The sequence below is a fragment of the Colias croceus genome, chromosome 18 (genome assembly GCF_905220415.1).
Source record: "Colias croceus chromosome 18, ilColCroc2.1".
Lineage (NCBI taxonomy): Eukaryota > Metazoa > Arthropoda > Insecta > Lepidoptera > Pieridae > Colias > Colias croceus.
In genome coordinates this window covers 1,493,964-1,510,960 of record NC_059554.1, presented here as the reverse complement: position 1 = coordinate 1,510,960, position 16,997 = coordinate 1,493,964, and the positions used below count along the sequence as shown (strand labels likewise).

At 35.2% G+C, this 16,997-nt stretch overlaps 1 protein-coding gene across 4 annotated transcripts; it reads right to left on the bottom strand.

Annotated features, from left to right (window-relative positions):
• Window positions 1-262: 262 nt before the first annotated feature.
• LOC123699999 (protein sel-1 homolog 1) lies at window positions 263-16,885 on the bottom strand. 4 transcript variants are annotated; one of them, XM_045647081.1, is made up of 14 exons: window positions 16,396-16,885; window positions 16,011-16,147; window positions 14,910-15,000; window positions 14,239-14,462; window positions 13,393-13,588; window positions 13,010-13,161; window positions 12,313-12,438; window positions 10,249-10,371; window positions 9,864-9,969; window positions 9,075-9,223; window positions 7,195-7,360; window positions 2,717-2,882; window positions 1,908-2,112; window positions 263-707 (listed from the first exon to the last, which is right to left on the bottom strand). In XM_045647081.1, exons 1-14 carry the CDS (start codon window positions 16,658-16,660, stop codon window positions 564-566), a joined length of 2,250 nt encoding a protein of 749 aa, XP_045503037.1. In that variant the 5' UTR covers window positions 16,661-16,885; the 3' UTR covers window positions 263-563. The 4 variants fall into 4 exon arrangements, with proteins under 4 accessions (XP_045503037.1, XP_045503039.1, XP_045503038.1 ...); XM_045647083.1 differs by having other exon boundaries at window positions 263-695; XM_045647082.1 differs by having other exon boundaries at window positions 16,405-16,885.
• Window positions 16,886-16,997: the final 112 nt, after the last annotated feature.

The window sequence follows — 16,997 nt, the reverse complement described above, 5'->3', positions numbered from 1 at the left end:
TGCAATTTTAGTCATTGAGGTAATTAAGCATCTCATTCTTCATGTAAAAAACCAAAAAAATAATCATAAGAGTCAAAAAAATTCAAAATATTCAATTGAATAGCCGAAAAATTGGGCATTTTCATAAAAAAAATTAAAACTCGAATATCTCGAAAACGGTTAAGTTTAGGATGGGAGGTTATTTAGTGAAATCATTCAGAAATGATGTGTACTACATGCCCTTAACGGATCTACATCGACTTTTCCTGTAACCCTGTATAATGTCTGACACACAATATCCACATCAAAATGTCAGCTTATACCATGACACTTAGTATCAAGTATTGACGTACCATAAACAATCACGCTCAAAAATTGTCCGAAGCAAAAGTCTGCCAAGAATCAATGAGGCAGAGTTTTCTATTGCGTGTATACAATAACTTTGAACAATACTGCCACCAAATAAGGTGTTAATTTGAATGTTCCAACCCCTCAGACATTTTTGACGATATTTTCATTGTGAGTGTGGTTGTTTAAACTACGTCAATGATAAGTTCGTCTAATCCTTATTAAATCCAACGATTTCAATTGGTCGGTTGCGGTCTGCGGAGGTATAGAACCAAGCCCAGTGCCCCCACAAGCACTCCTATGAGGTAGACGTCCCAGTTCGAGAGGAGGGGAGACTCGCCCGTGAGGAAGATCAGCGCTAGCGGACTCTGCAATACAGACTGAATAATTATTGCCTTTAGAGTCGTCCAGATAGTTTAGACACGGGAAAATGACAATATGAATTTAAAAAACGATCTTTACACAATAAGCTCTTTATCTTATTATGTAATGACCAGTTTTTAGGTCCTTCGAGTTAGATTTCACAGTTATTTTGAAATTTCTATCACGATAACTATATATCATACAGCGCTGAGCATATATAGCTATCACTTACATACATATTTTCATTACACGTTTTATCACCAATAAAAAACACCCTTAAGACCAATGTAACAGCACTCAGGCCGGTTGCAGAGTTTCACCGACTTCACCTGGCTATGAACGGTTTTATGAATTTCCATACATATGACAAGCGCGACTGACGTACGCACTGATGGTCGTTCAAGCTCTGCAACCGGCCTCAGCCGGGCCACCGCGAGCCAATGCCATTATACCTTTAATTATGATAACTTACCAACTGACTGCGCCATAACAACTGGAAAGATCAATTTTCGGTCCTTCGAGCCGGATTTCTCAATTACCTCAACATTTTCACTCAATTTAACTATCAAAAACTTACATCATACAGTGTAAACAGCACCGCAACAAATCAGAAAGTGGGTCCTTCGAGCCGGATTTCTCAAATATTTCGACATTTTCACCTAATTATATTGCATTTTTATGAAAAACTCACATCATAAATCGATGACAGCGCTGTAACAGCACTGAGCCTAGCTAGCGCAAGTGCTGCAGGTAGCCCTCGCCTCTGGAGCTGCGTCTGCTGCGAGATCGTAACACCGCTTTGCAAGGTGGATGTCTCGGGCCAGATAACTTACATGATACGGCGAAAACGATGTTATAACGGCTCGAAGATCCAATTTTTTGGTCCTTCGAGTCAGATTTCTCAAATATTTCGACATTTTCACCTAATTATTTTGCATTTTTATCGACAACTTACATCATAAAGCGATGACAGCGCTGTAACAGCACTGAGCCTAGCCAACGCAAGTGCTGCAGGTAACCTCGCTTCTGGAGCTGCGTCTGCTGCGAGATCGTAACACCGCTTTGCAAGGTGTATGTCTCGGGCCAGATAACTTACATGATACGGCGAAAACGATGTTGTAACGACTCGAAGGGCCAATTTTTTGGTCCTTCGAGTCGGATTATTCAATTATCTCCACGTTTTGACCTAATTACATTGTGTCTTATGGATAACTTACATCATACAGCGAGGACAGCGCTGTAACCGCACTCAGTCTTGCCAGTGCAAGTGCTGCAGGTAGCCTCGCCTCTGGAGCTGCGTCTGCTGCGAGATCGTAGCAACGCTTTGCCAGGTGGATGTCTCGAGCTAAACCGAGACCACGCTCGTGCATGTAGCCCAGATTGAATGTGGCTTGTGCGTTGTGCAGTTGTTCTGATGCGATGCTGGAATTTTTTGTGGCATTGAATGAAATATTTATTGTACATACACAGTAATAAATTTTGTCACATATTTAGGATAGCTTATAATATAGATGTGGCATTGTTGTATGCTGTTTGCTACAATATTTCTATGATACGTATTAGCACAAGTATTCACGTAGGATTGCATTTTTGTCGTTTCCTATTCAGATGGTAATCCATTCATAAGTGCTGATTTACACAGGGTCAGTAGACAAGTCAGTCTGACTTTAACTGTTTACATAGACTTCAAGCCTTTGTACTGACTTCAAATCTGTTTACACAGGGTTTTTTTTCGGGTCAGCACTGATTTGCCTCGAATTTGTAGTCAGTTACTGACCCTGTGTAAATCAGCACTAATGTCAAAAGAATTGTTTTATCTATGTGTCTGTCTTGAATCGTGCGTTGTCGAGTTGGACCAAATTTTGATTGTCTTTTTAAAGCTTATTTTCATTTATATACTTGTGTCATTTCGTTGAGTTTCTTGTCCTGTCGAGATTTTTTGTGTAAAAAGTGTTGTTCTGTTGAACAGTGCTGGGTATTGTTGAAAATGGCATTAACTATTGTGTCCTGTTATTGCGTGTCTCACCGATAATGATGCGCGGCGGCCTCCAGATCGGGCGGAGTCCCAAGCCCATAGTAGTGGTAGTCGCCGAGTTTGAGCCGTGCGGGGGCGCAGCCCTGCGCCGCGCCGCGCGCCCACAGCTGTAAGGCGCGCTGCCATCGTTCGGCAGGGGGGAACAGCCCTACGCCACCTACAGGGTATGGATGGGATTTAGAAAGAAAAAATTGATGAAAAATAAAAAATAAATGTGTGCGTGTACTAGTGTACACACGTAAGAAGTGAAACTTCTTTATGACCTTATTTTTCCAAAAATAATTTACTATAATATGTAACTTTACAGAAATACATTGAATCACGCGTGGTAGGGATAACAAAAAGATGGCGTGTAACGAAAAAATGTCACGCGTAACGAAAAAATGTTACTCTAATTTTTTTCCAACCCCGATAAAGAAGTTTCACTTCAAAAAAATTTTTTTTTCATTTGGAATATGTAGTGTTATATCCTAGTCGTGATAGATATGACATTAACTAGATGGTAAGGTTTATAGCAAAATAACCTATGATTGCAGTGAAAAATATAAAAAAAAAACAGTAAAAATACACATCTTAAGTTTTGAATTAGTCCACTTACAGCAGTTAGTTTTTCGCATTTTTTGCATCACATTTTCCTTATGTTATTTTTATGTGATATATTTTTCCTGGTTGTTTTGTGTCGTATTTACGTAATGTCTTGGGGAAGATTCATTTTTACCTTATACTAGGCGTAGCAAGGCATACTATATTGTGTATATTCTCATAGTAACTAATGTCTCTACCAGGAATAATTGATCCTACCAAAAACATAAATGTAAAAATTGGAGCCGAGTTCAATCGTTGACTTAATTTGCCAAAAAAAGAAATGAGATCTAAATGTGTGCCAAGTTCTGCAGACAGTCCAGAAATTTATTTACAAAGATGTATTAAGTTCTTAGGTTGACTGAAAACTCAATTGTTTTATTTTCCCTTAGAGAACAATGTTTATTCCAAAATATAACTTTTTTAATTTGAATAATATAATTATTTTCACAAAGCAAACAACTAATGACCTTTTGAACCCCATAATTTGATGAGGCTAGTTTTTAGAACCTCACAAAATATAAACAGTATGTAAAACTAGCCTCATCAAATTATGGGGTTCAAAAGGTCATTAGTTGTTTGCTTTGTGAAAATAATTATATTATTCAAATTAAAAAAGTTATATTTTGGAATAAACATTGTTCTCTAAGGGAAAATAAAACAATTGAGTTTTCAGTCAACCTAAGAACTTAATACATCTTTGTAAATAAATTTCTGGACTGTCTGCAGAACTTGGCACACATTTAGATCTCATTTCTTTTTTTGGCAAATTAAGTCAACGATTGAACTCGGCTCCAATTTTTACATTTATGTTTTTGGTAGGATATCATTACTTTTTGTACAGAAAATTACTCTGCAAATTTGATTTACTTTATAAATATAATACTTTTTATATACGATTTTTTTTTCTTGCGGTTTCTCTGTATGGTTTGTTTAGTATTATTTTCTATATTTTTTTGTATGTTATGAATGTCAGCGCACATTGCCCCGTCATTATCTGCAATTTTCTGCAATTTTTAAAACTCGTTTTCTGTTTAAAAGATTACATGATTTTCTAAACATCCAGTGTGAATTTGTACACACACTATTACAGTACTCCAAAAGTGATAATGCGCATAGAAATCTTCGTCAAAGTTCGGTAACTGTCATATGCTCGGAGCGTCCGAAAACGATATGTATATAGAGTGGTGAAATGCATTTTCTTCTTGCATAATTTAGTACAATTTGTTTAGCCAAATGAAATACATTTTGGAAATACGACAATTACGAAGATTTGCATGCGCATTATTAGTTTTGGAGTACTGTACCAAGATGCAAAGATCGTTGTAGAAGAATCGTCGCCTTACTCCATGACGTTACGGTATTGCCATGACGCGATCTTGAAATTTTAATCTAAACGCGCCTAAAGATGTTTCACTCATATTAATATTACGCAAATTAAATCATTTCGACCTTCGACGAAGCCTTCTTCCATTACACCATTTATGGTAATTATTTTTGCATGCTTGTATTGGCTGAACATGTTTGTGCTTTATTAATATAATTGTATCACCATTGAAGACCATGTTTAAAGCAAAATAAAGATTTTATTTATTTATTTATTTATTTACACTGAAATTAAAACTAATACTCATAAATAAAGAATAAATAAATGTGAATATGTAAAATTATATATTATTTTTAACTGTATGAGCAATATTTTTATTACAATTTTCTTTTATTTTACGTTTAATAACAGTTTTGAATAAAGAAATCATGCAATCGAAGTAATCCGCCCTAGCGATACTAGCACGAGTGAGTGTGATGTCAGAGGCGCTTCGAATCTACAGATGTTTCGTCCTAAAATATGTAAACTTCAATAATCTATATCTCAGTCATTTATTGATGGATTTCAAAAATTTTTTCGGCCACTGATTAGTTTTGATCTACTTTTTAAGACTAGTAAGGTGAATATACTATTTTCTATTTTTTTAAACTTTTCCATTTTTCCATACAAATAAAATTAATGTCATTGAAAAAAAAATTAAATACAAATAAATTCAGTATTTTCTGATTTTTTCCTTTGTACACTCACTATTACCTAGTTGATTACAAAATTTGAACTTTCTAGGTCATCTGGAAGTGGGTTAGGTTTTGTATATGTCTATAAGTCAGTCAGTCTTAAAAATTGCGATTTTTGGATATTAATATCTACGCAACCGTTTAATCTGTATTTATGAAATTTAAGGTTCTTGTTTATCTTGAGGTCCTCTTGATATGTACCAAATTTGGTTTATATAACTTAAATAGTTTTCGAGTTATAAGGGGGTGAAAAGTGGCTCGAAATGGTTCGTGTAAATATACACACGGCTGCTGCTCGCCAGTTCTCTTCGCTTGAACTCGGCTTGACACGCTGCCGCGTGTCTAGATCATTTAACCCAAAATTGTTTCGTCAAAAAAATTTTTTTTTATTCCTAAGCCTTTAGTACACCGACGCATTCGTGTGCGGCAGCGAATCTTTGCGAAACTACTGCGTAGCGAAATATCTGCGGAACGTTAGTAAACAGCAATGTTTTTGCAACTTTTTCGCAATGCGTCTGTGTAATGGCCATTTCGCAGTTCCTTGCGAAACAATACTGACAAGGACCCAACTATTTCATCTATCTATGTGCTAGAGTGGGATATATCATATGCGAAAACCTGCCATACTACTGACAGATTTTTCGTTGTTTCGCTGCCGCACGCGAAAGGCGTTAGGAATAAAAAAAAAATTTTGACGAAACAGTTTTGGGTTAAATTATCAATTACTAGCTGTTGCCCGCAGCTTCGCTTGCGTGGAAAAGATAAATTTTCATGGTATACGTTTTCATCCCCTATTTTACCCCTTTAGGGGATGAATTTTTTTAAATCCTTTCTTAGGGGCCTACGTTATGACATCTACCTGTATGCCAAATTTCAGCCCGATACGTCTAGTGGTTTGGGCTGTGCGTTGATAGATTTTTTATATATATAGAAGATTCCTGGTAGATATGTCGTGGTCATATCGTAGATTTGATCATTTCATGATATGAGTGGCCATTTCACGAAATGGCCAACATAGTTTGATCAGATCGTTAAATCGTCAACGTTTCACGATTTGGTCATCCACATTTGGCCAGATCGTATAAAATATAAAGAGTCCATAAAATATTAAAAAATTTCAGAATAACTATATTCTAAAAACTTGTTTAATGTCATTTAAGTTAGTGCCGCGGCAGCGGCCGGCGAATGCCAGAAGCGAATCGTTTTTGCAATAGAAAACAATTAGGTTAGGTTAGGTTACACTTTGATAAACAACGCGGATCGCTTTTTAAAAAATAAACAATTAAATAATAATATATTAGTAGTTTCTTAAATTATTTTATTTAAGTCGCATTTTTTCTTAAATACATATAAGATATCCACATTTTCCATAGTACTCGTACCTCTTCGTCGTAAATTCTTTGCTATGACTTTCTTCATAATATTGTTATTAAACGAATTATAAAGTTTTTAACTGCGAATAATTTAATTTTCGCCAGCGGCCGCCATCTTATCACATAAACACAGAGCTTGCAGCGCCTCTACCAACGATTAATGTAACTATTTTACGATATGATCAAATAATTTTGGTCATTTCATGAAAAAACCGTGCGTTAATTGGCCATATCGTGAAACGATTTCTTATCATTGATCTGCCCAAACCACATCATGATGTGGCCAAACTAAATTGGCCATTTCACGATATGCGACCATTTCGTGAAATGGCCACTCATATCATGAAATGATCAAATCTACGATATGACCACGACAGATACATTAGTTACTATGAGAATAGACACAATAATAAGGGCGTGAAACCTAGAATGCGGGTAGTTAAGTGTTTATACCGTCGTCCAACAAATAAGCGGCGTTGGTCTGCGCGACCTCCAGCCCGCGCTCGGCCAGCGCGAGGTACTGCAGCAGCGCCGAGTGCGCGTCGCGCGCGCGCCACGCCCCGTGCGCGGACATCAGGCGCGACGACCACGGACCGCGCTCGCACACGTTCTTGAATAGCTATATGATACATTCGATAAAAAAAATAGTAGTCTGTAAAGTCGGTTTACTGACGATAGTTGAACGTGACAACGTCTTAAGGCCGATTGTGCTTCTTTGTCGCTCGTTCCGCGCTCTCGCTCGCACTTCAAGCCTTACGGAACGGAAGAGCGAGCGCGAGGTAACGCCGCATGAGTCGTGTTTTTTCGTGCGTGCAGCCGGCTCTATCGAATTATAAGACGTTGTCACGTCAAAAACGTATAAGTGAGAAATTAGATAGATATACTCTAGGAAAACCAATGTATTTTCTGTCAAAAGATATAGAACCAACTAGCAAACCGGGCGAACTCCGTTTTGCCACCAGAGACACCTTTTCCTTGCTATCGAGACCTTTCCAACTAATGCTAAACCGTGGAAATCGGTTCGTGCGTTCTGGAGTTATAGTGTCAGGAAAACCCGACTTATTTTTATATAGTAGATTTAAGCTTCAACAGCATTAGGAGATTAGTAACAAATAAACTTTATACAGGCTGTTGCTATAAGCACCGTTATCCTTGAAATCATAAAAATCTAAATAACAAGAGCAAGACACTAGAAGTCGAAAACGCGCGCGACCTTGTCGCCACTCAGGTGGCTTCCAAGCCACCAGTGCGTTCGTCGCTGTTCAGTTGCTCTCGAGACGTGCGTGTGTAAACATGGTGTGTTTCAACATTTCCCATTGCGGAAGTTCTTCCACAAGTTGTAATTATACTAATAAAGTGATAACATTTCATCGGTATTTTTTTTAGAAATAATGCCCTTTTTCCTTACAATTAAAGAATATTTACAAGTAATACGAATGTCACCATAGAAATCTAAATAACAATAAATGACACAGTCGACCATTCTTATTATCACGTTCAACACAAATCCTCTATTGTAGAAAGGCCGAATTTTTTCGTATATGTATTTTTCTGAGCAAAAAGAAATGAAACATCAACCGTAAAACCGTGCATGCTGTATTTATTTTTTAAGTTAGATTTCGCTAAAATGAAGCTGTCCAATAAAAGGCATAGTTTACTTGTGTGTACTGTTTAGCTATCGGTTTAAATGTGTGAGTTTTGGCGACAGTGGTTTTCATACTAATAATGACATTATAGCACATCTAGTGTCTTGTTACTTAGATTTCTATGCTCGAAACACTTTTTTTCCAAAAAATCGATAAGAAAAAATTTAATTATACATGCTTGCTGCCAAATTTTGACTGGCAACCTAGTCGATATATATTCTCCTACTTAATTATAAATATACATAAAATTTTGGTTTCATCAAAAGCTATGAACGCATTGATCCTGCGGTGAGATCTTAGACTACGGGGAATACGCCTAAAACAAAATTCTAATTCTAATAGAGTATTAAATCACTCTTTAGGCTGGTTGCAGAGCTTGACCGACCGTCGTACCGTCGGCGTACCGTCGGTCCTGACGATACGCATCAACAATGTGTATGACTATGACACTAATGCGCATGACAATACGCGTGCGTATGGTCGGTCTAGCTATGAACGGTTTTATGAATTTCCATACATATGACAAGCGCGACTGACGTACGCACTGATGATCGGTCAAGCTCTGCAACCAGCCTTAGTGATAAGGCCGCCCTATGTGCTAGTTTAGCTATAAGTTTTAGTTTTATGTAATTTGTAGCATAGTGAAGTGTTATGAATAAATAAATAAACAAATAAATGATATCTCACCTCCGTAGCGGTAGTACAGGAGCGCATCACACCCAGCCCCTGCGCATGTAACTGCGCGAGGTGGTATAGCGCGAGCACGTGGCCCGATTGCGAAGCTAAGGAGAAGTACTTGTTCGCTTGTTTGAAATCACGACGGACTCCGATACCACCTGTAAACACACATAATATAATGTAAAAAAATACTCTGCGTACATTTTCCAACACGAAAAAAAAAAACTGACATTTTGCGTTCTATCCAATATTATAATTTCAATAGAATATCTTGATTTTACATTTAAAATGCTGTTGTAAGTCAAAAAAGAGTCACATTCAATTCAAAAAGTTTTTTAAACAGAAAAAAAACTGCGTAAAATTAAAGGAAAACACTCTTAAAAAGAAACTAGTATTCAAATTATAAAAAACATAAAAATTACATGTACAGAACGCGTCTTTTTAGATCTGGCAAATGCGTTCGATACACAAATATTTTCTATAACTCGCAATAAAACTTGAGGCATTCAGGAGGAATTGCATTCAGACACGCCATAATAAACTTGATTTAGAAGCTATTTAACTGACCCCCGACAATGCATAACAATTGACAGTAAACTTAGCTCCGAACTACAAATAGAATACGGAGTACCACAGGGAAGTATTCTTGGTCCAACTGTTTTTATATACATGAATGACATTCTTAAAAAGGGAATTGAAAACTGCCATATAATTGCAACATTATAATATGCTTAGTCATATTAAATTGCTTTACAAACTAAACTTACAGTAACAATATAATGTTTTATTAATACTTACTTAGATATAGGAACCCTAGATGAAGTTGTCCTTCCATCCAACCTTGATTAGCGGACATCGTAAAGTATTTATAAGCAATGTTCGGATCTTTTGGAACTGCACGGCCCTATAAAATATTAAATTTTGTTATTATACAGAACACAGAACTGACATTTTACATTTTTCACAGATAAATAAACACAAAAAATCTTTTTTAAACAAAAAATAAATCTTTATCACGTAAATGTTAAAAAAAATATAAAATTTTATTTTGAGAAGGAGTGCTCCATATAATTTCAGTGAAGATATATCTTAAACAAGTGCAGTAAATTTTAGTATTGGTCAATTTAGAGTTCTATAATTGTATTCTTGATTTATAAATACAAAATCTATTTTTTATACGAACCTGCAAATACATAAGACCCAGTCCGGTCTGACCGATAGGATTATTCATTTCGGCCGCTTTTTTAAAGTAATGTAACGCCATCTCGTTGTTTTGTTTTATGCCATCCCCACCATCTAGGTAAATCTGAAAACAGAACATAGAAATTATAAAATTTTTACTACCCGTTCGCTTCGAGTTGGCCGTCATTTACGGTTACAAAATGACGCCACAGGCACATCAACTGGTACCGTCGACAAAAAAAATAATAACAGTAATCAAACTTAACAAAACGATCAAATAACATAAACTAAAACAATGGGAGCGATATTAGTGACAGACGGGCGCACGAGGTAGTGTTGCTGAAATGCTGACGATACTAACTGTCTCTTAGTATCGTCAGCAACACTACCTCGTGCCTCGTTAGTCTGTCTAGGGGTGCGGTAAACACTGAATTATTTTCGAAAGATCTAAAGAACCTTACTAATTCCATAGAAGATGATGACCATGACCATGGACAACATTTGACGAATTTCAAAACGTAGTAAATCATTCTTTGATATTGTGCATAAAAAAGTAAAATTGTATGCAATGAATGTATTTCTTTATATTCTTTTTCTGGCAACTAAATTTTGTAATACTGGGTATACCAGCTATAAATTTAAATTACATTTTACGTGTCTGTATAGTTTTTCTTTTTTCAATGTTAAATTTATTTTATACTTATAAAAGTAACTTATAAAAATACTAGCGGTTCGCCCCGGCTTCGCCCGTGGTACCTACATGTTTACGTTTTTTTCATAAAATCTATCCTATCTCTCAAGTTGGATCGAACTGCACATGGTGTGCGAATTTTATTATAATCGGTTAAGTGGTTTAGGAGTCCATTGAGGACAAACATTGTGACACGAGATTTATATATATTAAGATACTAATAAAAGGTACAGGTAAATTAGCTTGGAGAAATTTTTGCATATGTAGTGGTGTGTATATTACTCAGATCTTAGAGCGCGTTTCCACTATATCGTTCTGGTTGTTGTTTGTGTTGATATCTATGTTTATAATGTTTTGATATCCTAACATTACTATTTAATTTTATACTTATTCCTAGCAACACTTTTGTTTTCAATAAAAACAACTTTTAATTTGAAAGAAAATGGTTTTGACTTTATAAAAAAAATATATCATTCAATTTCACGTCCTTGAGCAAACGACAAGGCGACTACCGTGAAACAATAAAATATCGTGTCCATTATAATTTGTTTCATAATTAATATTTGACCATAATAATTACGAAACAAAACAAATAAATAAATCGTCACTTGATAGTGGAAAGTGGAAAAACGCACAAAACCAGAATAAACCAGTTTACGCTGTCCGCAGGTGCCAAATGCAGTTGTTTGGTACCGTTAGAACATAAAGCACACATTTCATTCAAAAATTATAATTATTATGTACGTAGTTTAATTGATAAATGTATTTGTTGATTGTTGTTATTATTTGTTATTATTGTTATAATATTTGTTGAAGTGTTTAATTTGTGTGTAAGTGTTGTAACTTTATATTGTTAATTCAAAATGGCTCCAGTGTTAAAACATGGTCGAGGCAAGCCTTTGACTTCTCAAACTAAAGAATTAAACTTTAAATGTCGTTTCTTTTTAAGGTTAGTAAATTTTTCATTTTAGTAACATTGTCATTTTGTAAAAGTTATACGTATGTTAAATGTGCAAATATTAAATTAAAGTCTCATCTTTTTCAGAGGAGAAACACATATAGTTTAATTTAGTTTAATTTAAAATCCCATATATATATAATATATGTACATATATAAAATAAAAACTAAAAATAAAATGTTGTTTTATTTTATTTGCTGAAAATTTCTCCAAGCTTATTTACCTGTAGCCTATGTCCTTTCTCGGGTATCAAAATATCTCCATACCAAATTTCATGCAAATTGGTTGAGTAGTTTAGGCGTGATTGAGTAACAGACAGACAGACAGGGCTACTTTCGCATTTATAATATTTGTATGTATTTATATTTCCTTTATATTTCATTTTTTATAACAAAATATATAAAATTTCGCTTACCTTTCCAAGATAAGCGTTGGCCATAGCGTTCCCAGTCTTAGCGGCTTGTTGGAAATAGTGCAACGCTTTCTGTATGTCCAGTGTGACCCCACGACCGCCTTGGAAGTGCAGTTGACCGAGACCGACCTGAGGTAAAGTGTAGTTTTAATGATTATGGTTAAATAATAAATACATAAAGTCAAATCTATACTAATATTATAAAGCTAAAGAGTTTGTTTGTTTGAACGCGCTAATCTCAGGAACTACTGGTCCGATTTGAAAAATTCTTTCGGTGTTAGATAGCCCATTTATCAAGGACGGCTATAGGCTATATATCATCACGCTAAGACCAACAGGAGCGAAGCAATGCGGGTGAAACCGAGGGGCACAGCTAGTAAACAAATAAAGGTTATTTTATTATGCTCATTCTTATTAAGAAACGGGTGTTTCTTTCATATAAAGTATGGTTTGATTGCATATGCTGAAATAGAAACCTAATTTTATGTGTGTATTTTTTTTCTTAGTTGTTTAGTTTTAATATTTATTTACTAGAAAGAGATTGGTACAATATCAGAAAATTGTCCCAATTTAATTATATGTATAGGCGGGTATATGCATGTATATGTGGGTATATGCGTGAACGTGCGTGTATACGATATTATATGCGCATATTTGTTTATATGCGTGTCTATCCGTGTATATGTGTATATACACATACCTGCGCCTGCACATCCCCCTTCTCAGCGAGCAGCTGGTAATACTCAATGAGATCGGTGTCCAACGCAGATGTCGAACCCCCACCCTCCGCCTCGTCTATCAGCCTCGTACGTTGAACTGCTGGACCACCGCTGAACGTCACTTGACTTGCCACTGGAGAATATTTAGTTATATCAATCAATTAAATTATATATAATGTTCTGTTAGAAAAACTGAGGTAAAATTTAATGATCAAACTTTTTAGAATACATAAAAGCGTATAGAATAAAGCTACAACAGAAAACACACACATAAACATTAATCTTTGGTGTCACCCAAGGTGCACCACTAGGTCCTTATCTTTACCTATACTTTACTAATGACCAATAGCCATACACAACCTACCTTTAGCAGCAACCTTCATATACAGGTCCATAGCCTTCGGACACGAACTCGGTACGGTCACACCGACCCAGTATCTATAGGCTAGCGCCATTTGAGCGTAATCACTCTCTCCTATAGCGCCCATAGTGTAATGTACTAGGGCCTTCGCTTGAGAGACGGGAACGCCCACCCCGGTCGCGTATAGGAAACCCATGCCCTGGAAATTATTGTTAGGTTTAAACATATTATGTACATGAAAAGTGGAATAATGCCCTGTTTGGATTGTTCAATAACGACGTAAAAAGTCCTTTTAAGTGAAGCTCTTAAAAATATGTGCTGTCAAATATTTGATAACTTCTTTTAAGTTTCTTACCAATACCGGTAACGACCTTCCGAATCGCGGATAGTTTAATAAAAATTACTATTCATAAACTTAGTAGTTTACAAGAATATTTTTTTTTAATTAGAGTTTTAATTTGTAACTTTTTGTTATCCTTTATGTGCAACGTTTTTTTAGATTATTAGGTTAATTGGGTGAATAGGATGCATTAGAAATGCATGCATTATTTAACCCACATACAAATGCATTGTCAATAACGTTACAATTTACAAGTGTGTTTTCTTATAAAATAATTATCTTCGTAAATAGAAAATCAATGAATAATAGTATATAATAGTTTAAGATCAAAAAAAAATTATAAAGTACAACTATGCATGTTACACACAAACCTCCCACAATAATCAGTCTACCTATTAGAAAAACTTCTATCAAAATCCGCATACTTTTAAAATTCTAAACATACATAGGCAAACAGCAGAAACCGACTTTGTTTTACACTATGCAGTGAAAATAACTAAAAAACTCACCGCATGCGCATCAGCATTGCCCTCATCAGCGAGTTCCTGGAAGATCTTCCTCGCTCTATCCACATCCAGCTCCACACCCTCACCGAACACATAAGACCACGCAAGACGAATCTTAGCTGGCGCGTAACCACTGTCCGCAGCTTGCTTCACTTGGAGTATCGCACCTCGAAGGTCTGGGACACGCTTGTCTATCTTTTTTATCGCTTCGTCGTATAGTTTTTTGGCTGGAATATTACGTGAACAATTCAACATATTGGATGAGAAAAGAAAATGAATTAAGAGGTATAACTATTGCAAACTCTATATGTACAACCACACATCATGATATGAAAGTTATTCTTTCACATTATGTATAAACAAATAAAAATTGCAAAAAAAAGGATTTAAATAATAATAATAATGAATGCAGTATTATTAGATTTAAATTAAAAAAAAACCGCAATTGGTACAGTGGTAAGCAGCAGCAGAGCATTATTTAGAAAGTTATAAAATCAAATGCCTGGTCAATAAATACTAGTCTTTTGTATTGACAGTTATTATAATGGTTCTAAGTTCTAACATTAATGTACATTCTGTTTCCAAAAATCAAACTATCCAACAAGAAAATCCTTATCAATAACAGCACATTTGGTTTAATTGTTGCCATTTAAAGATTTTCATATCATACATACCTTCTTGCAACTCAGGAGTTAATTCTTCTTCCTCCACTTTAGGCAGTGGTGGGAGGCTATCGAGATAATCTTGTGGATTCTCTTCTGATTTCTATGACAAAAAAAATCTAGTAAGAATCATACTGACTTATTCTTAAAGCTGACCATCAGCCTTTTATATGCAGAACTAATACAAATTATGATTTATAGTTATCTAGCTGTTCCCCGCGGTTTCACCCGCATTACTCCGCTCCTATTGGTTAGCTTGATGATATATAGCCTATAGCCTTCCTCGATAAATAGGCTTTCTAACACCGAAAGAATTTTTCAAATCGGACCAGTAGTTCCCGAGATTAGCGTGTTCAAACAAACAATCAAACAAACTCTTCAGCTTTATAATATTAGTATAGATTTAATGATAGCTTAAAGATAAAAAAATGTTAACTTCAATAATAGACAGTTGGTTTTGTAAGATGCTAATGGTAACTTACTGACACAGTATAAAGATACAATCTCACATGGAATAAATGGTGAAACCTACTTTACACCATTTAATTACACATGTATGATCGCCCACTCTTAGGGGCCATTCATAAAATACGTCACACTAAAATTAACGTTTTTTGACCCCCTCCCCCCCGGTTGTCACGCTGTGTCACACTTTCTGTGACCCCCCTGGAAATATTTCGTCACAAAAACTAAGACACCCCCCCCCCCCCATAAACATGATAAATTTTGACTGATAATACACAAATTTTGATATTAGAAAATATTTATTTTTTATTTTTGTAATAAAATTTATATATTAGCGCTCATGTTGATAAAAATAAATATATCAAGTTTCAATTTATTGTAATAAATATATATATATACATTTAAATATCTGTATATTTACTAATATGAAATAAGTGACTTCTATCATTACAAAATTGAAAAAAAAGTCGAGAACGAATACTCAGTAATTTTAATGAACGGCGAACGTCACGCTGCCGTATACCCCCTGTACCCCCTTGTCACATCTTGTCACTCTCACGAAAACCCCTCCCCCCCCCCATTGTATGCGAACGTATTTTATGAACGGCCCCTTATCTTTAGAAGTAAATAAATAAAACTAACTCTAACCTCAGAGTCAGAAGAATCCAGAATACCCTTTGCAGCTTCAATCCAACTGGGCTCGGTTTCCCTCAATAAGCTATTCTTGATAAGCCTAAATGTGTATTTGTCTATTTGTAAATTATTCTCCTTTTCACTAGTTTCATCTGTGAAGCAATCATATTTATTGAGTGTATGTCTGTCATTAAATGAAGCAAAAATAACTGGATGTATCTGGATGAAATTAGTTCTTTATAAAGGCTATGATTTCGATTTAATTACAAATGTATTGAATAAATTGTTTTGTACTTATAAGAATTTTATACAAGAAATTTTTTTACGAAGTTACTATCAACACCGCAACCGGTTTTTCGACTATAAAATTAAAATATTGATAACTGAGAAGTCTTAATACCCAGGTCACCTTTAGAATTATCGTCATCTTTCAAAATCTCTTTTGATTTACGTAAAACATCAGCATAATCTTTTAGGGTTTTAATCTCTTTATTCATAGCTGATATTAGCTCATTGTAATAATATGGGTCTTTGATATCCTTGCCTTCAGATGTATCTTCATCCTCACTCCGTTTATCCTCCTTTTTGGCAGAATCTGGACCGACCAACTCCGCAGTAGTTATAATTAGGCATAAAAATACAATGTAAAGTTTTAAATACTCCATATTTTTATTTCAATCGTCAGTCTTCGAGAAAAGTTGACGTGTCTTTATCAGAACACAACGCAGAGCAACACAATATTTTGTCAATATATGCTCTTAATCATTTTATTCACATTTGCAGCCTTTTAAAACTATACACGTGTACTTTTCCTACTGAAATACATTATTTTTGTTAATTAAAAATAATTTATTTTATTTGCAATCACCGAACCCTCTTGGATAAGTCAAGTGTCAATTTTGGTGTCAATCTGTCAATCAGACAATCACTGTCATTATCATTAACTCATTGTTTGTCTTACAAGGTATCTTTTTTTTTCGGTTGAACTTTGAACTATTTATC

Bases quoted from the DNA above. Each gene is read 5' to 3' on its own strand.
- LOC123699999 (XM_045647081.1), bottom strand. From the start codon at position 16,660: ATGGAGTATTTAAAACTTTACATTGTATTTTTATGCCTAATTATAACT. The intron at 10,372-12,312 runs GTAAGCGAAATT...TTCTGTTTTCAG, and splicing joins CCAACGCTTATCTTGGAAAG to ATTTACCTAGATGGTGGGGA. The intron at 2,883-7,194 runs GTATAAACACTT...CATACCCTGTAG, and splicing joins CGCTTATTTGTTGGACGACG to GTGGCGTAGGGCTGTTCCCC.